This window comes from Durio zibethinus, chromosome 13 (assembly GCF_047325235.1).
Source record: "Durio zibethinus cultivar Kanyao isolate XHJ-2024 chromosome 13, ASM4732523v1, whole genome shotgun sequence".
Lineage (NCBI taxonomy): Eukaryota > Viridiplantae > Streptophyta > Magnoliopsida > Malvales > Malvaceae > Durio > Durio zibethinus.
The window spans coordinates 4,263,712-4,264,903 of record NC_143174.1 but is presented as its reverse complement, the minus strand read 5'-3'; the positions used below and the strand labels follow the sequence as shown (position 1 = coordinate 4,264,903).

Sequence of the window (1,192 nt, the reverse complement as noted above, 5' to 3'; positions counted from 1 at the left end):
GGATTTGACAAATCATATCTATCCATTCTTGCCAAGATCGGTGCCCCATCAGAAAAACTTTTTTCATCACATATGGGCCTTCCCAATTAGGAGTCCATTTTTCTCGAGAATCCTATTGATTAGAAAAAATCTTCTTCAATACTAATTCTCCCTCTTGAAATTGTCATGGATAAATTTTTTTGTCATGAGCTCGCATCATTCTTCTTTAATACAATTGGTCATGGCAAAGTGCAGCTAATTTCTTTTCTTTAATGAGATTCAGTTGTTCATATCGAGCATAAACCCACTCGGTTTCTTTTAACACATCTTCCATGAGAACGAGCAAGAAAAGAATTTCAACTTCAATGGGTAACACTACCTTCATCCCATATACTAATGAAAATGGTGTAGTTTCTGTAGATGTGCGAATCGAAGTTTGATAAGCATGTAATGCAAATGGTAGCTTTTCATGCGAATCTTTATACACATCTGTCATCTTTTCAACAATTCTCTTTATGTTCTTATTGGTCGCTTTAACTGCCTCATTCATCTTTGGACGATAAGGTACTGATTTATGGTATTTGATTTTAAATTGAGCATAAACCTCAGTCGTTATTTTATTATTCAAATTAATAGCATTATCCAAAATAATCCCTTCTGAACGGCCATATCGACATATGATCTCTTTCTTGAAGAACTTACAAACCACCATTCTTGTCACATTAGCATATGAAACTGCCTCTACCCACTTTATACAGTAATCAATTACCACTAAAATGAATAGATGCCCATTTGAGACTTTTGGTGTAATGGGCCTTATAACATCCATTCCTCACATAGAGAAAGGCCAATATGTTGACATAACATGCAAAGACGTTGGAGGAACTTGAATCTTATCTGCATAAATTTGACATTTATGGTATTTTCTAGCATAGTCAATGCAATCTTCTTCCATTGTCAATCAATAGTATCATGCTCTTATTATTTGCTTAGTCATCATGTGACTATTTACATGACTTCCACAAACACCTCTATGAATTTCTTTTAGTAATTTTTTGGCTTCAACAACATTCACACATTTCAATAGTGTTTGGTCTTGACTTCTTTTATATAAAATTTCTTCATCTAGAAAGAAACCCATTGCCAATCTTCTCAAAGTTCTCTTATCATTCTCTGATATGTGCTATGGGTATTAATGATACTTAACATATTG

At 33.6% G+C, this 1,192-nt stretch overlaps 1 protein-coding gene across 1 annotated transcript; it reads right to left on the bottom strand.

Annotated features, from left to right (window-relative positions):
• Positions 1-205: 205 nt before the first annotated feature.
• LOC149515255 (uncharacterized) lies at positions 206-808 on the bottom strand. The gene has a single exon (XM_089742402.1). The coding sequence runs from the start codon at positions 806-808 to the stop codon at positions 206-208; it is 603 nt and encodes a 200-aa protein (XP_089598528.1).
• Positions 809-1,192: the final 384 nt, after the last annotated feature.

Bases quoted from the DNA above. Each gene is read 5' to 3' on its own strand.
- LOC149515255 (XM_089742402.1), bottom strand. From the start codon at position 808: ATGGATGTTATAAGGCCCATTACACCAAAAGTCTCAAATGGGCATCTA.